This window comes from Sarcophilus harrisii, chromosome 1, assembly GCF_902635505.1.
Source record: "Sarcophilus harrisii chromosome 1, mSarHar1.11, whole genome shotgun sequence".
Lineage (NCBI taxonomy): Eukaryota > Metazoa > Chordata > Mammalia > Dasyuromorphia > Dasyuridae > Sarcophilus > Sarcophilus harrisii.
Genome location: NC_045426.1, coordinates 586,827,158 through 586,848,482, shown reverse-complemented (window position 1 = coordinate 586,848,482; position 21,325 = coordinate 586,827,158). Strand labels below are relative to the sequence as shown.

Genomic DNA, 21,325 nt, shown 5'->3' with positions numbered 1-21,325 from the left:
AAATTTCTTTTATGACACAGACATGGTACTGATACCTAAACCAGGTAGGTTGAAAACAGAGAAAGAAAATTATAGACCAATCTCCCTAATGAATATTGATGCTAAAATCTTAAATAAGATATTAGCAAAAAGACTACAGAAAATCATCCCCAGGATAATACATCATGATCAAGTAGGATTTATACCAGGAATGCAGGGCTAGTTAAATATTAGGAAAACTATTAGTATAATTGACCATGTTAATAACCAAATGAACAAAAACCATATGGTCATCTCAATAGATACAGAAAAAGCATTTGATAAAATCCAATATCCATTCCTTTTAAAAACACTTGAGAATATAGAAATAAATGGACTTTTCCTGAAAATAAACAGTAGCATCTATTTAAAACCTTCAGTAAGCATCATATGTAATGGGGATAAACTGGAGCCATTCCCAATAATATCAGGAGTGAAACAAGGTTGCCCACTATCACCATTACTATTGAATATTGTATTAGAAATGCTACCTTTGGTAATAAGAGTTGAGAAAGAGATTAAAGGAATTAGAGTAGGTAATGAGGAAATCAAATTATCACTCTTTGCTGATGATATGATAGTATACTTAGAGAACCCCAGAGATTCTACTAAAAAGCTATTAGAAATAATCCACACCTTTAGCAAACTTGCAGGATACAAAATAAACCCACATAAGTCATCGGCATTCTTATATATAACTAACAAAATCCAACAGAGTTACAAAGAGAAATTCCATTTAAAGTAACTACCAATAGAATAACATATATAGGAATCTATCTTTCAAGAGAAAAATCAGGAACTATATGAGCAAAACTACAAAACACTTTCCACACAAATAAAGTCAGATCTAACCAATTGGAAAATATTAAATGCTCTTGGATAGGGCAAGCAAATATAATAAAGATGACAATACTACCTAAACGAATCTATTTATTTAGCGCTATACCAATTAGACTCCCAAAAAACTATTTTAATGACCTAGAAAAAATAACAACAAAGTTCATATGGAAAAACAAAAGGTCAAGAATTTCAAGAGAACTAATGAAAAATAAATTCAGATGAAGGTGGCCTAGCTGTACCGGATTTAAAATTATATTATAAATCAGTGGTTACCAAAACTATTTGGTATTGGCTAAGAGATAGATTAGTTGATCAGTGAAATAGGTTAGGTTTAAAAGACAAAACAGTCAATAACTTGAATAATCTAGAGTTTAACAAACCCAAAGACCCTAACTTTTGGGATAAAAACTCACTGTTTAACAAAAAATGCTGGGAAAATTGAAAATTAGGTATGGCAGAAACTAGGCATTGATCCATACACAAATAAAAGGTCAAAATGGGTTCATGATCTAGGCATAAAGACTGAGATTATAAATAAATTAGAGGAACACAAGATAGTTTACCTCTCAGACCTATGGAAGAGGAAGGAATTTATGACCAAAGAAGAACTAGAGATCATTACTGATCACAAAATAGAAAATTTTGATTATATCAAATTGAAAAGTTTTTGTACAAACAAAACTAATGCAGACAAGATTATAAGGGAAGCAATACACTGGGAAAACATTTTCAAAGTTCTGATAAAGGCCTCATTTTCAAAATATATAGAGAATTGACTCAAGCCATTCTTTTTTTTTTTTTTTTTTTTTGCTTTTCTTTTTTTTTAATTTTTATTTTATTATTATTATTATTATAGTAACTTTTTATTGACAGAATCCATGCCAGGGTAATTTTTTTTACAACATTATCCCTTGCACTCACTTCTGTTCTGATTTTTACCTCCCACCCTCCACCCCCTCCCCTAGATAGCAAGCAGTCCTATATATGTTGAATATGTCCTAGTATATCCTAGATACAATGTATGTGTGCAGATCCAAACAGTTTTCTTGTTGCACAGGGAGAATTGGATTCAGAATGTGTTTAATAACCTGGGAAGAAAAACAAAAATTCAAACAGTTTACATTCATTTCCCAGTGTTTTTTTCTTTGGGTATAGCTGCTTCTGTCCATCATTGATCAATTGAAACTGAATTAGGTCTCTTTGTCAAAGAAATCCACTTCCATCAGATTACATCTTCATACAGTATCATTGTTGACGTATATAATGATCTCTTGGTTCTGCTCATTTCACTTAGCATCAGTTCATGTAAGTCTCTCCAAACCTCTCTGTATTCATCCTGCTGGTCATTACTTACAGAACAATAATATTCCATAACATTCATATACCACAATTTACCCAACCATTCTCCAATTGATGGGCAACCACTCAGTTTCCAGATTCTAGCCACTACAAACAGGGCTGCCACAAACATTTTGGCACAGACTCAAGCCATTCTCCAATTGATAATTGGTCAAAGGATATGAACAGACAATTCTCAGATGAAGAAATTGAAACTACTTCTAGCCATATGAAAAGGTGCTCCAAGTCATTATTATTCAGAGAAATGCAAATTAAAACAACTCTAAGATACCACTACACACCTGTCAGATTGGCTAGGATGACAGGGAAAGTTAATGCGGAATGTTGGAGGGCATGTAGGAAAACTGGGACACTGATACATTGTTGGTGGTATTGTGAATACATCCATCCATTCTGGAGAGCAATTTGGAACTATGCACAAAAAGTTATCAAACTGTGCATACCCTTTGATCCAGCAGTGTTACTACTGGGCTTATACCCCAAAGAGATTTTAAAGAAGGGAAAGGGACCTGTTTGTGCAAGAATGTTTACGGCAGCCCTCTTTGTAGTGGCCAGAAACTGGAAACAGAGTAGATGCCCATCAATTGGAAAATGTCTGAATAAATTGTGGTATATGAATATTATGGAATATTATTGTTCTGTAGGAAATGACCAGCAGGAGAATTTCAGAAAAACTGGAGACACTTGCCTGAACCGATTCTGAATGAAATGAGCAGGACCAGGAGATCATTATATACTTCAACAACAATAGTATATGATGATCAATTCTGATGGACGTGGCCCTCTTCAACAATGAGATGAACCAAATCAGTTCCAATAGAGCAGTAATGAATTGAAGCAGCTACACCCAGTGAAAGAACTCTGGGAGATGACCATGAAACACTACATAGAATTCCAATCCCTCTATTTTTGTCCATCTGCATTTTTGATTTCCTTCACAAGTTAATTGTACACTCTTTCAAAGTCCGATTCTTTTTGTACAGCAAAATAACTGTTTGGACATGTATACATATATTGTATTTAACTTGTACTTTAACATATTTTACATGTATTCATCAACCTGCCATCTGGGGGAAAGGATGGGGGGAAGGAGGGGAAAAATTGGAACAAAAGGTTTTGCAATTATCAATGCTGCAAAATTACCCATGCATATATCTTGTAAATAAAAAGCTATAATAAAAAAATAAAAATGAAGTTGTATCTGTTGTGATTTTTTAATACTTTGTAAATCAGATTTCTTCAGTTTTGCAAAAAACCTTTCTGATGGTTAACAGTCTCTAATTATTTCTTATAAGATCATGCATTATAAGGTCTTGTAAGGTCAAAATTCCTGATTTGGTTATACTTCAATGAAAATGGGTAAGGAAGATTTGAATCAGCTATTGATAAAGCAGGGTAATGTAATTTGTAGGAATTTGTACTTTAGTTCAATAATTTTTTAAAAAGTTTTATACATGATTGTTTTCTCTTCCCAGCTGTTATAAATTCCTTGAAATTAAGATTCATGTCTTCTTACAAAACCTAACTATAAATTCAATTCAATATTTATCAGTTGCCTACTATAAATAAATTACTGTGCTAGGAATAGAGTATGAAAGATTAAATTATTACATAGCTCCATTACAAGGCTTTATAATCTAAAATAGGTTGACTGTGAACAAGTAACTGTCATACAAATAAGAACAAAGAGTAGTTCCAGTAAATTGGAGAACTTTGAGAAGGGAGATATCATTTCCAAGTAGAGAAAATTCCGATTGTTTTATGGAAGTGACCCCTGAGTTGATTCTTAAAGGAAAAGAAGTTTAACGAGTAGCTATTTAAAGAATTAAAGGAGCCAATTACAGATATGGAGGACAATGAGCAAAGATATACATGGACAGAGTAGGACAAGATTGGGGGAATCTAAATATCACACTTTGCCTATAGTATAGGTTTCTTCGAAGAGTGCTTTACACTTATCTCATTAGCTAGCCCAAGGTTACACTACTACAAAGAGTTTGAGGCAAGATTTCAACCCAAGCCTTCCTGACTTCAAGGCCAGTGCTCCAAGTGAGACAGCCTAGCTGCTCAAAGAGTATTCCATATACACTAAGACTGGACAAGTGGTTTAAGCTAATTCTGGAGGGCTTTGGTGCTAAAAAGTTTAAATCATATTCAATAGCCATTAGTTGTCTTAAAAATTGTCTTACTGGGGAGATAAAAGTTATTGAAGTGATTTGAGAATGACAAAGATTATTCAGGTATCAGTGATGAATCAATTGGAAGTCAGAGAGATCGGACTAAGTCTGGTCTGAAAAGGGAACAAGACAGGACTTGTAATTCTGAGAAACTTGCATTTCATTCCTGATGAAAACTTTCAACTAAAATAAAATTATGGGAATCAAGAAGAAAATAAAATGGTAAATACAAGTGAACAAGTAGAAGGGATTTATATGATATTTTATTGGAGATGGATGTTAAAAAGTATTCTTTCAGAATCTTTTTATTACCAGAAGTGGGACAGAATTCTTACAGATAGTTTTGTTATGTTTTGAAGATGTAAGGAAAAAAAGGGGGACAAGAATATATTGGAGAATGCAGGAAAATGGGAGAACTTGTCAATATACACAATTAGATTGTGCAAGTAAAATTATACAAACATGAAAAGCACTTTCAGATAATGTTATATTGTTAGTTTTGTTTATTTTTTATTTTGTTACATAATAATTCATGAAATGAGGGTAATTTTTATTTCAATGTAAAAATAAAATGCATCGATAAAAAAGAAAAGGAAAAATGTCCCATCTCCAATATTTGCTGCTCATGCAATGGATCAATCACAACTTTTCTAAACTTCAGTTTTCTCATTGCAAAAATATGGGGAATTATATTTCTACTATATGAGAAAAAGCCTTTATAAACTTTAAAGCTTCTTTTGCTTTATCAGTCTAGGGGAGAGATGATGAAAAGTCCAAGCTAGAGTGGTAGCAGTATCAGAGGAAAGAAAAAGAAAGATCCCTGAGATTGTGGAGCAAGAACCACTGGAAGTTGGCAACTGTTTAGATAAATAAATGCAGATAAAGGAATAATTAAGAAAGTAATTAAAGATGGTTGATTTTGAGATATAACACTACCCTAACTGGTCAAAAGGCAGCTAGGTGGGCCTGGAGTCAGGAAGATCTGAGTTCAAATGCAGCCTCAGAAACTTGTAGCTCTGTGACCCTTATCTCAGTCCACTTCTGTAAAATGAGCTGGAGAAGGAAATGCCAAACTCCTTCAGTCTCTTTGCCAAAAAAGGAAATTTTGTGGATAGTAGTAGTGGGCTGTTTCACAGGATCATAAAGAATTAGATGCTACTGAACAACTATTCTACCTTTCAAGACTACTCTCATCATCCTTCTATTCTCATATCATACATTCTTGTTAAAATATTTCTAAAACACTAAGCTTTCCAATCTCTGGGCCATTATTAATCTCTGTTTTTCCTATATTTTGACTCCAGCACAACCTTGCAGAGGAAGCTATCTTTCAAGAGATCAAGAAATGAGAATATTGGAGAAATGATTGGGTGGTAAGGCTTTGGGGATTGTTGTTTTTTAAATTTGTTTTGTTTTGTTTTTTAACTAGACATAAGGATCTGTGTATATGTAGAGTAAAAAAAGAGAGAAAGAGAGGGGAAATAATTAGTGAGAGAAAGTCAAAAAGAAGATCTTTGGTTTGGTAAAGAAAAGGGACACTTCATCCTCCGAGAACAATTTCCCACACCATGACAAATACCATTGTTAATGTTGGAGATTTTACTATCCTCCCTACCTCAGGGATTGGGTCTAGAAATTCTCATTTTTTTGCTACCAGAATCAAAGCAGGATGAAATGTGTCCTTAAATAAAAGTTCCAATTTAGAACATAGAATACATTTTCCCATAGAGATAATGTCTCATTATGATATGGTAATGCTTAATATGACTTTGGTTTAGAGGAGCTATAATGGATCTTAAGCTACAAATACAGCAAGTAAGCCCAGGTCAGTATCTCTTTATATTTTCTACAATTCATATCCATTTGTACCCTGGATTCTCTGCTTCCAAATATCTTGGAGAAGGATATCATTTATTTGTTTTCTTCAGTCCCTTGTAAACCTGAGAGAGCATCCAACATTTTCCAGGTTTTGTGTTTTAAATGATTTAAAACTATGCACTGAAACGGGAATTTTTTTAAGGCATTTCTTATGCCATAAATCTGCCTGGCAGTCTAATGAAACTAAAGTCCCTTTCTTAGAATAATGTTTTAAAATGCACAAAACATTTCAGATTAGAAAGAATACCAATTATGTTGAATTTGTTACCAAATTATTAGAAGACCAAGTTAACAGATCTCACATCAAGAATTCAGCACAAAAGAGATGATTCCAAAAGGAAAATGATAGGGTTTTATGTCTATGTTAGATTTTATTCCAATAAAATAGAGGTAGCTGGATGACACAGTGGAAACTGAGCTGATCTAAAGTCAGGAAAAGATGAGTTCAAATCTCTTTTTTTTATTATAGCTTTTTATTTACAAGATATATGCATGGGTAATTTTTCATCATTGACAATTGCTAAACTTTTTGTTCCAACTTTTCCCCTCCTTCCTCCTGCCCCCTTCCCCCAGATGGCAGGTTGACCAATACATGTTAAATATGTTAAAATATATGTTAAATACAACTTATGTATATATGTCCATATAGTTATTTTGCTGTACAAAAAGAATCGGACTTTGAAATAGTGTACAATTAACCTGTGAAGGAAATCAAAAATGCAGGTGGACAAAAATAGAGGGATTGGGAATTCTATGTAGTGGTTCATACTCATTTCCCAGAGTTCTTTCCCTTGGTGTAGCTGGTTCAGTTCATTACTGCTCTATTGGAACTGATTTGGTTCATCTCATTGTTGAAGAGGGCCATGTCCATCAGAATTGATCATCTTATAATATTGTTGTTGAAGTGTATAATGATCAGAAGATCATTTCTTCTGCTCATTTCACACTGCATCAGTGATGAGTTCAAATCTGTCCTCAGACACTTTGAAGCTGTATGACCTTGGACAATTTGTTTAATCTCTTTCTGTCTTATTTTCTTGAACTATAAAATGGGGATCATAATAAAATCTACCTCTCAGGGTTATTGTGAACATTACATGAGATAATATTTGTAAAGTGCTTAAGACAGTGCCTGGCACATAGGACACATTAAATGCTTATTCACTTCTCTCTAATAAATGATGTAATGAATCAGAGACCTTGCTATATGGGGAAATGTGGATTCAAGTTCTGCCTCTATCTACATGGCCCTCTAAGACTGAGTTATAGAAAAATTGCCAATCTATCCTAATGGATGAATTCTCAGGCTTACTAAGCCAGTATATGTGTGGGTGGGTGGATGAGTGGGCGTGTATGCACCTCCTATATACCAGGCACTGTGCTAAATGTTTTACAAATATTATCTCATTCTCATTGTATCCTCTGCCCCAAAAAATAACCAGAAAAGTGGTTTTGTTTTGAACATATTGTATTCCTAGACAAGCAAGCAATATTTGAGTGTGTGTGTGTGTGTGTGTGTGTGTGTATTTCCAGTCTGTTTATCCTATTAGAGACAGGCAAGGGAAGAACAAGCCCCCTCATTCTCTTACTCTTCTCAAGATAGAATCTCCCTTAGAGATGGATGAATCAAATTTCAGAAATAACTACCTATGTTATTTTATTTTAACACATTTAGACAATCCATGTTAATATACTTATCTTCCATGGGCACACCCATCTTACTTAAGGAATGGAATGTGTGTGTGTAAATATATATATATATATATATATATATATATATATATTTACACACACACACAGTGAAACACAAAGATATTGATATTATTTCATCATCTTTGGGCAACTAAATAGCTAAATTTGTTGTGGTGGTGGTTTTTATTTTTTTATTTTTGGTGAGGCAATTAGAGTTAAGTGATTTGTCCAAGGTCACACAACTAATAAGTGTTATTTGAACTCAGATCCTCCTGACTTCTGCTTGTTTATCTAGGGAAACAATATGTTCAAAACAAAATCACTTCTCTGGTTATTCTTTTGGGGGGTAGGGAGGGTATGATGAGAATGAGGTAATATTTGTAAAACTTAGCACAGTGCCTGGCACATAGGAGGTGCTATATAAATGCTTATTTCTTTCCCTCTTCCCTCCTTTACACCTAAGAAAAGAAATTATTATTAAACAAAACTTGAGAAAACAGTGTGCTTGTTTTGTGGAAAATAGGAATTATACCATCATCTTTTATCATTTCTCATCATAAATTCCAAATTATCAATCATCTAAATATTTTTAAAATCACACATTTTTAAAAAATATCATAGGAAAATGGAAGATTATATTTCAGATTTTTAAATGTCAATTTAATAATCACATTAAAGAATTATCCCATAAGTGACTATGTAACATATACTGTGTTTAAGGTACTGAGGACAAAATGAAAATCTTCCCCCCCAAAGAGTAGGAAAGATAATATGTACATAAATTATTAAATACAAAAACCAAGTAATTTCAATGATTAGGGAGTGATAAAGAGCACTACCAAAAGGTGCCATTCCAACTGGAAATACCTTTTTGAATAGATAATCCTTGAGCTGAACATTAAAGAGAAGTCATTCCTAAAAGGCGTTGAAGGAGGAAGTAAGAGAGTCATGTCTAATTATTTTGAAAAGATAGGTCTTTAAAGACCAAATAGAAGAGTTTGCATATTTTTACTAGCGGCAATAGAAAGACACTATGGGCTCCCAGAGCAGCATAGGGATATGATCAGACCTATGCTTTGAGAATATCAATTTTGCAGTTCTGTGGATAAACTAGAAAAGTATATCAGTGAAATAGTTTGGATAAGTAAGATTGACATAGAGAACCAAATGTTCTTAGTAGTCAAGTGTTTGATATGTCTAATAATACAGATAAGTGGAGAAAGAAGGTGCTAAACTCACTGAGACTCATTGGGAGGCTATGGTAATGGTCCAGCAGAAAGAGGATGAGTTTATTAAGGCAGTAGTCATGTGACTGGGGAGAAGAGGATGGATGTGAGAAGTGTTATGGTATTCAGATGAATGAGACATTGACAATTGATTGGATATGGGGGTAGGGAAGTGAGTAAAAAATGGATAATTATCTCTACATTGAAAACTAGGATGACTGGTGATACTCATAACCTCCAAAAAAACAAAGTAGGAGGAGGTGAGATTTAAGGGAAAGATAATGATTTTGAATTTCTTCATGATGAATTTGAGTTGTCTGGGTGCTTTCAAGGGGAAAGGCCTAAGAGATAGGCGGTGATTTAGACCTGGAACTCTAGAAAAAAATGAAGTCTGTATATATAGATCTGAGAGTTAAATATCTATCCAAGATATATGTATTAGTGGAGCACTTCTGTGAGTCCTCCATCCTATAATTTATCAGTGTCTAGGACCAAGGTCAACAAACTATGACTGTTGGAGGAAATCCAGTCTACCTCTTGTTTTCATACAGTCCATGAGCTAAGAATGATAGCTGTGGGCCAAATGAAAATCAGGCAATGAATTAGATTTGGCTCTCAGTCCATAGTTTGCTGAGCCCTAGTCTAGATGATAGGTACAGTTTATCTATTGGTTTTTACTGAGGGGAAAATTGAGATGACCTCTTTTGAATGATATGATATTGAGGAGGCTCTGCTATGTGTTATTTACAGATAGAAGCATTATAATGACATCACCATCTATAAGGAAAAGACTTTTTGGATTTGGATTCTCAGTTGAACATTCTCATCATGATGGCAGAGGTTGTAGACTTATTAGGGATGAGCTCCCAAGGAATTTAAACATCTTCACTTGAAATTCAATCCTGGCTCAGTACTAGTCAAAATAAAAAGGTGATTCTAGAAAAATTTCTTCAATGTTTAACTTTCCTTCTGTTGAAAACAGGCATATGACATATACAGAAGATTTGTATAATTCTTCCTAGCCTTTTTATTTGCTCTTTATCTTTTTCATTACCTTTGCTGCTTGTCATCAGACCTTTACTGTACAAATCAAGTTTAAATGCCTTCATTATCCTTAAGCAGGCACAAGTCATTTTTAATTGGATAGATAGACAGCCATCAGCATTTTCAAGACCCAGTAATTGGCAAATTTGTTGAAAAGCATCATAGAAAGGAATTCTGCTAGTCAGCAAATATATGACTGTCAGGAATGAAAGTTCATCTTTAAATAGATAGAGGATTATCTCTTTTTGCACTTTTAAATATCTACACAATTTGGTGCATCATACGTGAATCATACTTATGTAAGGTATCTCTTGTTCAGCCAAATCAGAAACTGGAGTCAAAGCATTGATATTAGTTAATGACTAACAAATAGTAAATTTATTTAGCCCCTATGAACCAACAAAAAAAGTCTTCTTGGGAAACATTCAGAAAGTTTGTAAATATTTAGCAGTTCATAGTTACTCTTCAACTATCTTTTTAAAGAGAACTATTTCTATTTTGGTATGAAACATTTTACCATGGCTTTAAAAAAAATACAATCTTTCAATTTCTCAAAGTTCACTAACATTCATTAAGTATTTATTATACAATGAGTACACAAAGATATAGTGAAAAAGAATCCTTCCCATTAAGGAACTTTCATTCCCATAATGAAATAGGGTAAGGAGGTACAATTGGTACACTCAAAATTAAATAGAAGATAATTTTTAAAAGGGGAAGAGCACTAACCAATAAGCATACCAGGAAAGATATAGGATATATGTATGTATATAAATATATACATGTATTTAATATGTTGCTTGACCTTAGTAGCCTATGTATTTTGAAGACAGAATGACAAATTTGGAGAATAGCAAGGATTCCATCTTGGCTGACCTTCATTATATGAAGGGAAAGTATAAAATAAGTCTGAAAATATATGTTGGAACCAAACTGTGAATAGTTTTAATTGCTATGCAGATAAATTTGTAATTTATCCTAGAAGCAATATCCCTAGTGCAGGGTGAAACAAGGCCAGACCTACCATTCAGGAATCAAATTCCATTCAACTCAACACTACTTCTAAGTGAACAGAGCTGGTCCTGAAGCTAAAAATACTTGGTTTCATGGATCTCTGACATATACTGTATGACTTTGTTAGATTTCTTAGTTCTCTAGATAACTCTCTTAAAACTGTACATTTCAGACAAAGTTACCACTTGTATAGGTAAATGAGATTTTTTAATGCCATTGAAATCACAGGTCCAGTTCCTATTCCTTACTTTCTAGTCAAGAAATGTCAAGTGTTTAAAAATACTTCCTATTCTCAAGGAATTTAAGCATAGATAAGGAAATATATTATAATGTTTTATATATATGTATATACATATACGTATATGTATGTGTATATATATCATGGTGAACATGGAAGTAGGATCATAGATTTAGAGAAGCCTAAAATCTTCATTTAATGGTTTAGAAAACTTAAACTCCAGGGAGATTATATGACATGCCAGAGTTATATAGATAGTATGAGAGGAAGAATTTGACTTCAGGTCATCTGACTCCTGTTCTTTGGCATCTGACAGGACATGAGTAAATGGGAGATGAATAAAAGGTTTAGATTATAGACCTGAATAAGGAAAGTGGTGGTCTCAACAGAAAAAAGGAAAGTTTGATAGAACTTGGGGGGGGAGAATAATGAATAGAAATAGAAAGATTATTTTAAAAAAAGTAAAGGAACTTTACCCTCCCTTTTTAAATTAAAAAAAATGCATATGAAATTACAAATTTATTACATACAACTTACTATTCCTTTTAAATATGTAATGAAGGTATCGTGTAACTTTCTCTACCCCTTTGTTTTTCTTCCCCACACTATAGATTGATACCATTAGACACAAGTATGTATGTATGTATGTATGTATATATGTGTGTGTGTGTCCATGCATACACATGGACACATATGTATGTAAAAATCATTCTAGACATATTCTATTTATCATTTCTTTCTCTGGATCCAGACAGCATCTACCCTCCTATGTCCTTTGTAGTTAATTTTGATATTTATTCAAAACAACTTAGTTGCTCAAATTTGTCCTTGAAACAATATGGCTGTTACCATATACAATGTTCTTTTGGTCTGTTCATTTCACTCTTTGTTATTTTGTGTATCTATACATGTTTATCTAAGATTATCAAACTCAAATCATTTCTTTTTTCACAATTAGTAAAAGGCTTCAGGAACAATCCCTCTTTCCACGTCCTCAAAGAGAATGATATCCCATTAAAAACTGAGATAGCACTACAATATTGAGACAAAAGACAAACTGAATCAAGGATAATCTTGAGTTAGGAGGCTGAAGAGTAGAAGAATGTCACACAAAAAAAGGAAGGAAATGAAAATCATTGAATAACTGCAACTAATTAATCTCTACCAAAAGAGAATAGATTTGGACTTTTAAGAGGAACTTCCATTTTTCCTTTAAAAATAAATGCTACCTTTTATAAAGGAACTTGAGGTTTGCAGAATACTTTATAACTTTTTTTTGAGCCTCACAATAATATTATGGAATATATACTATTATTCCTTTACAAATTATCCCTTTCAAATGAAGAAACTGAGATTGATAATTTAAATGACTTTCCCTGGATCTGAAGCAAGACTCAATTCAAGTGTTTTTGCCTGCAAGTCCAGCACTATTTACCACCTAATGATGTGACTCAACAGATGTGATCTGATGAGAAATCATCAGGTAAGGGGCTGAGGATAAAGAAATGAGTATTAACTGAGGACTCTGCTGAGAGGTATTGAAGCAGCCATTTGTTCATTTAATAACAACAATAAAGATGTTTTCTGCCTTCCTGGGGTTTAGTCTTATAGTTCTAAGAGGTAACTGAGTACTTCCCACAGCTGATCAAATCAAATGTGTAATCCCTGATGCCCACTGAATAGAGTCATTTAAAGAAAAATCCTTTCTTTCATCCCCCTACCACACTATTTATTTTAAATTGCAGTAAATATTAAGCTTTGAGCTGAAACTTAATATACACCCACAAAGATATAGATTTTTTTTCAATTCAGTTCCAACAGAGCATGCAAATTTACATGGTGTAAGATTGATTATCTAATTTAGTTTTGGGGGAAAGAGGGAAGCACTTATCTAGATTTAGTTTTTCAAAATCTGCCATAACCACAAAATACAATTCTTATCTGTTCCTATTCTCTATGTGGATTTTAATTTAATATCATATTCTAATTTTTTTTGAGTTTGGAACTGTTACACCTTTGTAAAAAAAAAAAAAAAGCCAGACAGCTAAAGTTAAGTGAAGTCTGTGGTTTCACAATGAATGAGATAGAGTGAGATCTCTCAGAGTCATGAAAACTGAATAAGGTTTCACCAATCCCAGAGTTAGTATAGGCCTGAACCAACACCCATTAGGACATAGCAGGCTCTTCTTCCTGCTATTTTTCCATGACAACATTTGCTTGCTACCTCAACCTAAACTAAATATGGGCAGCTATAACTCTTTTTTTTGGCCAAAACTCAATTTCTTGCCTCTGGGGGTAGTTCCCACATTTAGAATGTAAGACCACATTTGGCCAATAAAGATGAGAGTCAGTGGTGGGAGAGATTTTCTGTGTTTAGGACTATATAATCTACTGTTCTGCTTCTGTAAGGCATCTCCTCCCTTAGATTGCTTATTTGACTAGAGTGATACCTGGGCAGGAATGTATAATAAGCCTTAATTTTGCTCTTAGAGTTATCTCTGGCTATTTTATTATATGGTAGTCACTCACCTCTGTGTCTGAACCACATAACAAACAAAACTAAACTTACTTTTGGTTATCCCAGATGCTCATGAATCAATATAATTGTTAACCAAATATACAAAGCCATTGTTCATAACCAGTTTTTCTTTTAAAAAATATTTGAATGTAACAAAAGATTGGGGAAAAAAAGGCAAAAAGCTTATTTTTTCAACGAGTAAACTATTAACAAAAGACAAGTTCCTTTTTCCATGTTATCTTATTTTTTCATTCATTCATTCATTTTGAGTGTCAGAACTAAGTCCTCCCTGAGGATACAAAGATGAATAAAGCATAGTCCCTCCCATTAAGGACTTTCTCCCATCCCTAGGATCACCCTTTATCCCTTCTCCTTATAGCCTAATTTCCATCTCATCTACCATGATTTCCATTTACCCCAGTATAATTTCCAATAGCAGGAGCAGAGTCCTAATTAGCATGGAGCAAGGATCAACTGGACCCAAGAAGCCAGCTGTTATCCCCAGGAACAGATTCCACTCTACTACTCCCTCCCTACTATTCTCTTAATAATATGGAATCTTTGGGGATTCCATGTATTTAGCACAGTTTCTGCTATATAATAGGCCCTTAATAACTATTTATAAATTGACTGGGACCTTCTTCAAGGATGAGTGAGGGCAAAGTGGTAGAGGGCTGGTCCTCAAGTCAGAAAGACCTGAATTAAAATCTGACCCTCAGACACTTACCTATTCTACAGATGGATACCATCAAACAGAAATATGTATATATGTATGTATGTACACACAGATACATAGACACATATATATGTAAAAATCATTCTATACCTACCCCTATTTATCAATTTTTTTCTCTGGATGCAGATAGCATCTACCTTCATATATCCTTTGTAGTTAATATGGGTATTTATAATATTTGAAATGACTTAGTTGCTCATAGTTGTTCTTGAAACATTACTGCTGTTACTATATACAATTTCATTTAAGTTCTGTTTGCCTCTTTGCCTCAAGTGTAAAATGGGATAAATAATAGCACTCACCTCCCAGGATTGTTGTGGGAATCAAATGAGATATTTGTAAAGCACTTAGTACAGTATCTGGCATATTAGACACTAAATAAATTTTTATTACCTTCCTTCTGTCACACCCTTTGATACCTAGAGCCAGAAGGAGAAGTTGGGGTATTTGTTGTTGTTGTTTTTGCTGTGGTTTTTGTTTCTCACAGTCATTTTGAGTACCATCACTCAATAATCACCTTTTCTCCTTCCAAGTTCACTCCAAACTGTCTAGATCCTTATTGCCATCACCAGGTCTCTCTCCTTTCTCTCTATTAAGTTTAGTCTTCTGTACCCCAACCACTACTAATTTTGATCACCCCAGCCTCTCAGTTCTTTAATTCCATGACCTTTGTTTACTGTCTATTACTACTATGTCCGGGAATGGATACTTCCTTAAACACCCTCCCCTATTCATCCTATCCTATCACTTCAACAAGATTTTCTTAAGTGTCCACATTTCTAATTATAGCACCTTATGTCCTTGAATGCCATCTAATCTAGAATTCATTATTCTCTAACTTCCAAAGTATTTGAGTTGAGGATTATGCAAAGGTCAATTAAGAATGTCCTGAGAGACTTGTACAGGCTGCAACACATGACAAATAAGGAATTACCCAGAAGAAGTTGGCAAGAATGTGATGAAAGAAAAACATGAGTGAAAAAAATGAGATGGAAGACCAAACCACTGGCCACTTAGCATGTAGCTTAGTACAATTCCTGAATGGTCATGTGTAAATACTGAATAAATACTTGTTGACCGACTGACTAGATAACCTGTGTGTTCCCTCAGTATCCTTGACTTCAGGCTGTCTTCGCGTTTGGTAGACCCCTGGGACAAACTTATTGAAGGGCAGGAATAAGATTTGGGCAATATTCAGTCATGGAAGGGTTGGGCTATGTATCATAGGAGGAAACACTCAGATCAGTTGAGATCATAGATATGGAACAGTAGACTATTCTAAATATTCAGGGAAGATAACTTTTCTTTTCCAAAGGCTGTAGCAAGGTTTTCTTCTTACTAGGGCTACTTTTTTTAACTTCTTACATATTGATATATTGTAATTTCCAAATGTTCATATCCTTCATTTTCTTTAAGTAAAGGACACCTCAGATACATATAGAAATAGTTTGCTGTTCTTACATTCTGAAAATGAACTCTATGCTCTTTCTGGCAGAAAAGGATAAGATGGTTATATTTAAGTGGAACAGGAAATGAGCTATTTTTCCTTTTGTGTTCTGAAGGAAGGTCAATCACTTTGGGATATAAGGTCAGAAGAAATGATTTATGTGGAGGGGATGGCAAATTGCTGGGCAAACAAAAGGAATTGTAAGGGGAGATTTATTGGTCTCTTGTGGCTTATTTCAGCATATGCATTATAATTAGTTCAATGCTTTCTTTGTTTGGTGATACTCAGATGACCCTCATGGACTTAAAAGGGAAAATGGAAAAGTAAATGAACCGGCTTTGTGTTCTAAGCTCTATGCAACACTGGAAGGTAATTTTAAGTGTACATTTATTAATAAGAGCAGTACATTAAATCCCTGTTATAAAGCAATTTACTATACCAAGGAGTTAATTAAATTGTGAGTCTCAAAATGTCTCTCACATACTCATAATGCAGCATATAATATGCATCTCTTATAAGGCTATGGATCTAATATTTCCTGAAGGATATTCTTGTCCTTCAAACTCTTTGTTATAACAGGATTCTGTGCTTAGTTCTAAATGGATACTACTTAGAATAAATAAAAATGTTTTTCTCATGAAATTTAATATTGCTGTAGCATATAATGGTTAGAGGGACAATTTGGGATCCAAGAATTAAATTCAACAAGCATTGATTAAAAGCCGAGGGTGTGCAAGGCACTAGGCTAAGCCTTGGAGAAAGAAAAGACAAAAATCCAAACAGTTCTAGCCCTCAAAAAGCTTACTTTTTTTAATTAAAACTTTTTATTTATAAAGCATATCCATGGGTAATTTTGCCAACACTGCCCCTTGCATAAACTTTTGTTCCAGATTTTCCCCTCCTTTCCCGTACCACCTTCCCTAGCTGGCAGGTAGTTCAGGTAGTTCAATACATGTTAAATATGTTGAAATACATGTTACATCCAGTATATATATATATATATATATATATATATATATATATATATACATATATATATATTTATATTTATATATACATACATGTTTATAAGTTAACTTGTTGCACAAGAAAAATCAGATCAAGAAGGAAGAAAAAGAAAAACTGAGAAAGAAAACAAAATGCAAGCAAATAACAACAGAGAGAATGAGAATACTATGTTGTGTTCAACACTCCGTTCCCATGGTTCTCTCTCTGGGTGTAGATGGCTCTCTTCATCACTGCACAAGTGGAACTGGTTTGAATCATTTCAATGTTGAAGAGAGCCACGTCTGTCAGAATTGATTGTCATATAGTCTTGTTGTTGCCATGTATAATGATCTCCTGGCTCTGCTCATTTCACTTAGCATCAGTCCAAGCCTTTCTTAAATCACCCTGCTGGTCATCTCTTACAGAACAATAGTATTCCATAGGATTCATATACCATAATTTATTCAGTCATTCTCCAATTAATGGGCATCCACTCAGTTTCTAGTTTCTAGCCACTACAAAAAGGGCCGCCACAAACATTTTTGCACATGTGGGTCTCTTTCCCTCCTTTAGGATCTCTTTGGGATATAATCCCAGTAGAAACACTGCTGGATCAAATATGCAAAATTTGCTAACTTTTTGAGTGTAGTTCCAAAGTGTTCTCCAGAATGGTTGGATCCATTCACAGTTCCAACAACAATGTATATGTCCCAATTTTCCCACATCCCTTCCAATATTCTTCCTTATCTTTTCCTTTCATTTTAGTCAATCTGAGAGGTGTGTAGCAGTATCTCAGAGTTGTCTTAATTTGTATTTCTCTGATCAATAGTGATATGGAGCACCTTTTCTTGTGGCTATAAGTAGTTTCAATTTCTTTATCTAAAAATTGTCTGTTCATATCCTTTGACCATTTATCAATTGGAGAATGGTTTGAACTATTATACATTTGAATCAATTGTCTATCTATTTTAGAAATGAGGCCTTTATCAGATCCTTTGGATATAAAAATATTTCCCAATTTATTGAAAAAGCTTACTTTTTCCTGGCCACATATTGCCTCTGATATGACCTGTCTGATAAATCCTTAATGCTTAGGCAATTTTCTGAGACCCTAAGAAATAAAAGAATGGTTTTTTTGTATCCTGGTGGGCATTTTCACACCAGGATTTACACTGATGGAAATCGGATATTTCTTCTCTGCAACCCCTTGAAAGGATAAAAAAAAAATTTTTTTTTAATTATTTCCATATGAAGTAGTAAGAGATAAAGTTCAACCAGCCTCATTTTATGTTGTGTAAATGAGACAATGAAATTTTAATTTATCTTGGATTTCCATGAATTAGGGATGAAGATTAAAACCTCCTGAATGGCATTTAACTTGTTTTAAGTTTGAAGAGTTTTTGGAATTATCTTTCTTAAGACAAAGGAGAGGAAACATAAGGACATATTATGGTAAAATGATTTTCAGAAGAAGATAGAATTTCTTTATAAAGGGGAAGATTCTCCTAATGTCATTGATGTGACCCTATGAGAGTATATTTAAGGTATTAAATTTTAAAACTACAATAAAACTTTTGACATATTTTGTATAAAGTCTTTGAAAGAAAGTATTGTTTCAAGGTGGGTTTTATTGTTTGTTTGTTTGTTTTTGTCTCCAAGTCTGGATGGTCAGGCAGTAAGGTGAGGTCAAGTAGACAGGATATAGGATATTGGTCCTGGATTCATGACTCAACTTGCTCAGTTCAAATATAAATCTCTTAAACTTACCAGCTATATGACTGTGGACAAATCGCTTAATTTTTTTTTTCAATTTCCTCATCTGTAAAATGAACTGGAAAAGAAAATGGCAAACTATTTCATGATCTTTGCCAATAATACCTCAAGTGGGGTCATGAAAAGTCCAACTTAACTGAAGTTTGCTATAGTACCTTGTATCAGAACAGGCACTTAAATATTTGCTTAACTGAGTCAAATTGAAATACACATACACTTCAGGTAGAATTTATTTTTTAAAATATAAGTATATATTTTTGCCTTTTGGGTTTTTTTTGTTCAGATTTTCCTTTCCCAACATGACTAATATAGAAATATGTTTAAAAATGATTGTACATATATAACCTATATCAGATTGCTTGCTGTTTTAGGCAAGGAAGAGAAAACAGAGAGGAAAAGAGAGGAGGAAAAAATTGGCACTCAATGTCTTACAAAAATGTTGAAAACCATCTTTACATGTAATTGGAAAAGTAATATACTATTAAAAGAAAAAAGATATGTCACAAGATATGTTGCTGCAGAATCAGATAAATGAGATTAAGGTAGTGTTTTTTTAAAAAAAATGCAAATGCATAACATTGAATTTTTGTCTCATTCAAATACCAAAAATTCTTTTGCACTTTTGTGAAAGGTTAGAGATCTTCTCAGATGTCTAGGGAAACAACCTTTCTCCTATATAGTTCTACAGTGTTTAATAAGCTTGTAGATAAATGTTAAAAATTAAGCAAAAGTATTTTGGGGACTCAGCAAATCTAGCTTTTTGAGATTGGGAAATATCAGATGCTTTCCTAATCCTGTGAGCCATTTAATTATTTACATAAGAACCCCTAATAGAACATCAAAGTATAATGACACTAATCGATAAAACATGGTAGATTCAACTAAGAAAAGCCAAATGAAATAATCTGGATTTATGTGGGTATTTTTTAAATTATTAAGGAATACTTCAAAACTTTCTCCCTCCATTCTTCATCTGAATGAGAAAAGGGGACCTTCTTCTGACCTCAGCTTTCATATTTTGCTGCTTATGTTCCCTGAGGGAAGCATGCTAGAGGTTAGCTAGGTGACTTTCATTTGTACTAGCACAAGGCAGCATCCACCTTGTGCTATCAGCCTGATCTAGCAACCTAAATGTAGAGAACCTCCAGTGCAAAGAGCAGCTTTCCCTTTGGCCCATTGGTTTTTTTTCTACTTTCATTCCATAGCATGTAGTATCAAAGGCAGTGAATGGCTGGAGTAATCCAAGACTGAGGCTTGGCAAGGCACAAGTGACAATATGACAAGAGAGCCATGCACTTGAGAAGCTAAACTTGTTTACCAAAAATGCAAGATGGGGAAGAAAAGATATAGTGGCTAGTGTAGAGATAATAACTGGGGAGAGAAATTTGGGGTATCGAGGCTTTGAAAGTCGTATTGTGGATAAAAAAGGAAAATATAGGTGGTAGGTACATTTGTGGGTAATAGCAAGGTTAAAGTATAATCATCTTTGTGTATAGCGGTGGAAAGATTGGTGATGAAAAACAAACAGTTTAGAAATTGAGCAATTAGAGTATTTGAGAGGGAGCCAATATATATGTTGAAGTCCCCTTGTATGAGGATGGGAATTGGGGAAGAGAGAAAAATTGTGAACCTTGTGCGAACTTATTGAGGAAGGAAGGGAAGTGATCTAGAAGTCTGTAGATAACAATTCACAGATTTTGGTTGGATGTTAGATATCATTGCATGAACCTCAAAGGAAAAGAGGTTACTAATTGATGAAGGCACCTGGGAAAACAGAAGTGGTGATAGGGAGCAAACAAGGAGTATTCTCAATTCCCTTGCCTCAATGCTAAGGAGAATGATTGAAAGTGTAATCAATGATGGAAAGGGTGACCAGGGAGGCTGTAGTGTTGTAGGAAGCCAGGTTTCAATAAGAGCTGATAGATGGAAGAAATGGGAGAAAAGATTTTAGATGAAGGGAAGTTTGTTGCCTATGGAACAGAATTCCAGAGAGGAGAATGGAATGGGGTGAGTAGTGTTTGGTTGAGATTTTGGAATGGGAGAATAAAGGGAAATGAGAATAAGGAAGGCAGATGGCAGGGGATGGGGAATGAGGTTTGAATGATGTCCTACAGGTTGGGGTTCAGAATCCCTGAGATATATAGGCATGAGCAAATGTGAGAAAGTTTATCAATGAGTGAAAGATGCTACTCCTCTTCTCAGAAGAGCTGGAGAGAAGTGGGATACGAGATGGAAGGCAGATGCCAGATGGGAAGCACTATTTGACTATTCTTCTTTCTGAAGGTAGATCAGACAAGAAATGGCACAGAAGCAGATGGAAGTTGAACCTGAACAGCAGGAAACAGGTATCACTGGCTATCTATTTTCCTCTTTTTCTT

General features: G+C 34.1%; 1 protein-coding gene across 3 annotated transcripts in view; it reads left to right on the top strand.

Moving 5' to 3' along the window:
* Positions 1-6,200: 6,200 nt before the first annotated feature.
* Positions 6,201-21,325, top strand: part of DPYS (dihydropyrimidinase) — a 136,378-nt gene continuing 121,253 nt past the window's right edge. The window contains exons 1-2 of one of the 3 annotated variants that reach the window (XM_023496447.2): positions 20,550-20,954; positions 21,235-21,292. In XM_023496447.2, the coding sequence (XP_023352215.1) occupies positions 20,899-20,954; positions 21,235-21,292 (114 nt within the window). In that variant the 5' untranslated portion in view covers positions 20,550-20,898. Of the gene's footprint in view, positions 6,220-20,549; positions 20,955-21,230; positions 21,293-21,325 lie in introns of those variants that run through there. The other 2 variants (XM_023496448.2, XM_031947107.1) reach the window with 2 other exon arrangements.